The following is a 4,908-nucleotide window of genomic DNA, read 5'->3' on the forward strand; positions in this document are numbered from 1 at the left end:
GTGCCTGCCATCCACCATGGAGCCCAACGAGGGGACGGGACAGGAACTTGCAAGAAGTCCTGCCCACGCCAGCAGTACACCGCTACTATAACCAAATATGGGCAACTCAGGGTAGCTACTCCACACAAGGTTAACCCTCGCCGCCAAGAAAAAAAGGAAAAACAAGAAATGAGGAGGAGACAGGACAGTGCTGAGAAAAGAGATAGGAAAGTGAAAGATGAAGTGGAGGACAGGAAAAGGCGACTGCCGATTTCCCCCGGGTGGGTCAGCCCGGGGGTACCGTCTATGGGAAGCGTGGGCCAAAGTGGTGTGTTGCCTCCGCCGAGGGGCCATAAAGGTCCAAACACTCGGCATCGGCTCAATCACCAGGATCCCCTTTTCCCCAGACACGGCGATGCCACGCACGGCTAAGCGTGGGTGCTCGGGGTCCGTGGTGTCGCACAGTACACGCAAACATCTGCTTTAACAGATGTCCCCTGCGGGCACATTGCAATGCAAATTAATTACATTACTCCTGTTTTCAGTGAGTGGTTAGCGTTTTAATTTAATTCCCATACCTTGTATCGGGCATGCGCTGTCTGCCTTATCGTGTCAGCGGAGTCTTATCAGTGCTACCGCAAACTGTACGCTTAGCACTGCTACTGCCCCGCCTCCCTCCATTGCCTATAAAAGGGCGTGCTAATAAACCCTTCTTGTTCTTCTTGTTCCTGCAACCATGTAGTTGCCTCTATCCTTAGTGCGACACACATCGCGATACATGGTGTCAGAAGTGGGATCCTGCGACAGCTATGGAACTTCTAAAGGCCCCGCCACCTTTGCAACTGATCGGCCGTCCTCCAACGCAACGCTGGTTGGAAAATTTGAGACCTACTGTGCCGAGGTGAGCAACGAAGTTCACGAACGTTATGTGTTTCGCTCCAGGAAGCAGGCAGATGGAGAACCTTTTGAGAAGTTTGTCCGGGACCTCAAAAAGCAAGCCGCGCAATGTAATTTTGGAGATCAGCGTGATTCGCTAATCAGGGATCAGATCGTGTTTGGCACGAATAACTCAAAGCTGCGCGGGAAAATGCTTCGAGAGAAGTTTTTAACGTGGCTGAAAGCTGAAGAATTCTGCAAGGTAGCAGAGTCTCTCGCACAACGAAACGAGGTCTGGAAAGCCACGGACGACCTGGTCGATGATGTGTCAAGGCACGCGCCACCATCGCGAAGCAAAAGTGATGATGACTGCAGGAAGCAGTACCGTTGCAAAAAGTGCAACCGACGGCATAGACCCAGACAGTGCCCAGCCTACGGGAAAAAGTGCCATGAATGTCGTAAACTTCACCACTTCGCGGTTTGCTGTGAAGGAATGTCTAAAGTTGAACAAGTTAGTAAAGACAGCAGCGGTGACGACTTTGACATTCTAGAAGTAGGAACTGAAAGAGGAAGCAGCAAAGACTGGGTAGTGGAAGCACAACTTGCCGGAAGAAATATTTGCTTCAAAGTAGACACCGGGTCCCAGGCCAGTCTGTTACCATTCTCTATGTACCGCAAGACTAGGGAGTCGCAGCAGTTAACGCCCACAAGTGCGGTGCTGAGAGCTTACACGAGGGGTGTCATAACTCACTTCGGAACAACGACACAGGAAGTAACTATCGGTAACGCTTCCGCAACCGTGAAGTTCTTTGTTGTAAAGAACGGCCGTCAAGCCATTCTGGGACTGGATGCAAGCGAAGCTCTGGGACTTGTCCATCGCACGGTGGCTACTGTAAATGCTTCGGAGTACCAAGCGCTCAAGGATTTCAAAAATGTCTTTCAGGGGCTAGGCTGCCTGAAGCAACCGTACAGCATGGTCATGCAACCATCTGCGATTCCAGTTGTTCAACCAGCCCGACGGGTTCCCCTGTCCCTGCGACAACCACTTCGGGAGGAGCTGCGTAGAATGGAGCGTGCAGGCGTCATCGTCAAACAGGATGGCCCGACAGACTGGGTAAGCCCATTGGTTTTGGTTAAGAAAAAGGATGGCAAACTTAGGGTTTGCATGGACCCAAGGAAAATAAACGAGCACGTAAAACGGCAGCACTACCAGCTCCCAAAGCGTGAGGACATGGAAGGGGAATTGGCCGGCGCAGCCTATTTCAGCTGTTTGGACGCAAATTCGGGTTTTCACCAGATACCACTTGACGAAAAGACATCCAAAATATGCACGTTTTCTACACCCTTTGGAAGATACCGTTATCTCCGGCTGCCTTTCGGTATCTCATCTGCTCCCGAAGTTTTTCAAAAGCGGATGAGTGAAGTCTTCGATGGCCTTCCCGGTGTACACGTTTACATCGATGATATTTTGGTGTGGGGCGAAACCAAACAAGAGCATGACCAGAGACTAGTTGCAGTAATGAAAGCTGCTGAAAAAGCCGGCCTAACGTTCAACGCAGAAAAATGCAAGTTTTGCGTCACCGAAGTGCAGTTCCTAGGCGATATCATCACACGCAATGGCATCTCGCCAAACCCAAAGCTGGTGCAAAGTTTGCTGCAAACGCCAGTGCCCAAGAACAAATCCGATGTTCAGCGCATGCTCGGTGTGTTGAATTATTTTGGCAAATACGTTCCGCGCCTGTCTGAGCGAACCGCGCTGCTGCGAGCACTTATCAAGTCGCACTCAGAGTTCGAGTGGACTGAAAACCACATGAGGGAGTGGAAAAGTGTCATACAGATTTTAAGCACGACTCCCGTGTTAGCCATCTTTGATCCCCGAAAAGAATCTAAGATAACTTGCGACGCATCCAAAGATGGCGTTGGCTCAGCCCTTTTGCAGTGCCATAACGGCCAATGGCGGCCAGTGGCTTATGCATCTCGTGTGCTCACGCAAGCTGAGCAGCGTTATGCTCAGATTGAAAAAGAGGCGCTCAGCATTTCTTTTAGCTGCGACAAGTTTTACCAGTTCATTTACGGACAGAAGATTTTCATTGAGACAGATCATAAACCTCTACTATCTATAGCTGCAAAAGGAATTTGTGACATGCCCCCCCGCCTCCAAAGGTTTTTTTTTAAACTTCTGAAATACGACTTTGTATTGCAGTATGTCCCAGGAAAGCACCTCATTTTGGCAGACATGCTGTCACGATCATCTCCGGCTGCTCAAGACGACACCACTGGCGCCACTGACGACGTGGAGGTACATGCAGTTGCCGCCTTGGGCTACATGGTGACGGATGCAACACGTGAGCAGCTGGCAAATGAAACTGCCCGCGATGACTACCTCCAGGCAGTCATTTCTTGCCTGGCAACTGGCAAGAATGTCGACGGGGAACTTAAACCATTTTCGTCTGAGCTTTCCGTCGTAAATGGTATATTGCTAAAAGGCAAGAAAGTTGTGATACCAAAATGCATGCGGCGAGGCATTTTAGCAAGAATTCATGCCGGGCATTTGGGACTACAGAAATGCAAAGGAAGAGCCCGTCGTCTTGTTTTTTGGCCCGGTCTCAGCAGTGACATCAGTGTATTGATCAAGGGTTGCCCGACTTGTCGCGAATTTGCTTACAAGCAAGCGCAGGAACCACTACTGATGCGCCCAGTCCCTCGATGTGCGTGGTATCGCGTTGGTGTTGATATTTTTTCTTTTGGGGGAAGCTCGTACATCCTGGCGTTTGACGCGTTTTCTAACTTTCCAGAAGTCGAGAAACTTGTGGACACTACTGCGAGGACGGCAATCGCTGCACTCAGTGCCATGTTCGCGAGGTATGGCGTACCGCTTGAAGTGTGCACCGATAACGGGCCACAATTTGCCAGTCACGAGTTCGCAGCCTTTGCAAGAACGTACGATTTCGCTCACGTCACATCCAGCCCCCGCTACCCGCAATCCAACGGACTTGCAGAGAAAGGTGTTCAGGTGGTAAAGCGGATCATAAAGAAATCTGAACATTCACAGGAAGACTTCTGGCTAGGTCTACTGGCCTACCGCTGTACGCCACTGGAGGACGGCCGATCACCTGGAGAACTTCTTCAGGGCAGGTGCTTGAGAGCTAATCTTCCAGATTTTGGCGCTGTGCAGACAACTGTGGTCAAGAAGCACCATCAGAAGAGTGGCGGAAAGCCTCTGCCACCTTTAGCTGAAGGTTCTGTCGTGAGGATCCGCGACAAGACATGGTCAAAGAAAGGTACTGTCGTTGGCACTGCGGCTCCCAGGTCCTACAAAGTGCGAACAGAGGATCATCGGGTGTTTAGGCGCAACAGGCGGCATCTTCTGCAAACCCGTGAGAAGTGTGCAGCAGACACTAGTGACGACGACAGCGGTTCGTCCGAGCGTGAACCAGATAACCCCGGACAATCTGCTCGAAATATCTCGCCTGGTGCCACAATACGAACATCTACTGACTCTCCTCGGCAACAGTCCGCCACCGACAACCCGGTGCTCGGAGGCTCTGGAAACCATATTCCACTAGCTTTGCCTGGACCGACACCAGTTCCAAGGAGGTCGGCACGTACAGTGAAGCCACCGCAACGTCTTCAGTACGACGCTGCTTTTAATCAAATAGCTTGAACATTTGTTGTTTTCATTACCCCTCGGAGGATGTATCGGGCATGCGCTGTCTGCCTTATCGTGTCAGCGGAGTCTTATCAGTGCTACCGCAAACTGTACGCTTAGCACTGGTACTGCCCCGCCTCCCTCCATTGCCTATAAAAGGGCGTGCTAATAAACCCTTCTTGTTCTTCTTGTTCCTGCAACCATGTAGTTGCCTCTATCCTTAGTGCGACACACATCGCGATACATACCTTAAAGACAATTTTGGCATATATGCACCTGACAATGCAACATAACTGTCGCGTGCATGTCACTCGGCGCACTTGAAAAGCCACATGGAAGCTACTGGCTCTCAAATGGAAAACTTGGGACAGTGCCTGTGCGCAACTAACTTCGGCTTTATTTGA

At 50.8% G+C, this 4,908-nt stretch overlaps 1 protein-coding gene across 1 annotated transcript; it reads left to right on the top strand.

The window, feature by feature from the left end:
- The first annotated feature begins 1,189 nt into the window (after positions 1-1,189).
- LOC146201676 (uncharacterized) lies at positions 1,190-4,696 on the top strand. Its single transcript, XM_084587731.1, has 2 exons — positions 1,190-1,969; positions 3,059-4,696. The coding sequence occupies exons 1-2, from the start codon at positions 1,349-1,351 to the stop codon at positions 4,517-4,519; spliced, it is 2,082 nt and encodes a 693-aa protein (XP_084443857.1). The 5' UTR covers positions 1,190-1,348; the 3' UTR covers positions 4,520-4,696.
- The last annotated feature ends 212 nt before the right edge of the window (positions 4,697-4,908 follow it).

Source organism: Amblyomma maculatum, chromosome 1 (genome assembly GCF_055883805.1).
Source record: "Amblyomma maculatum isolate TAMU_Amacu chromosome 1, ASM5588380v1, whole genome shotgun sequence".
NCBI lineage: Eukaryota > Metazoa > Arthropoda > Arachnida > Ixodida > Ixodidae > Amblyomma > Amblyomma maculatum.

Bases quoted from the DNA above. Each gene is read 5' to 3' on its own strand.
- LOC146201676 (XM_084587731.1), top strand. From the start codon at position 1,349: ATGTCTAAAGTTGAACAAGTTAGTAAAGACAGCAGCGGTGACGACTTT. The intron at 1,970-3,058 runs GTAAGCCCATTG...TTTGTATTGCAG, and splicing joins AGGATGGCCCGACAGACTGG to TATGTCCCAGGAAAGCACCT.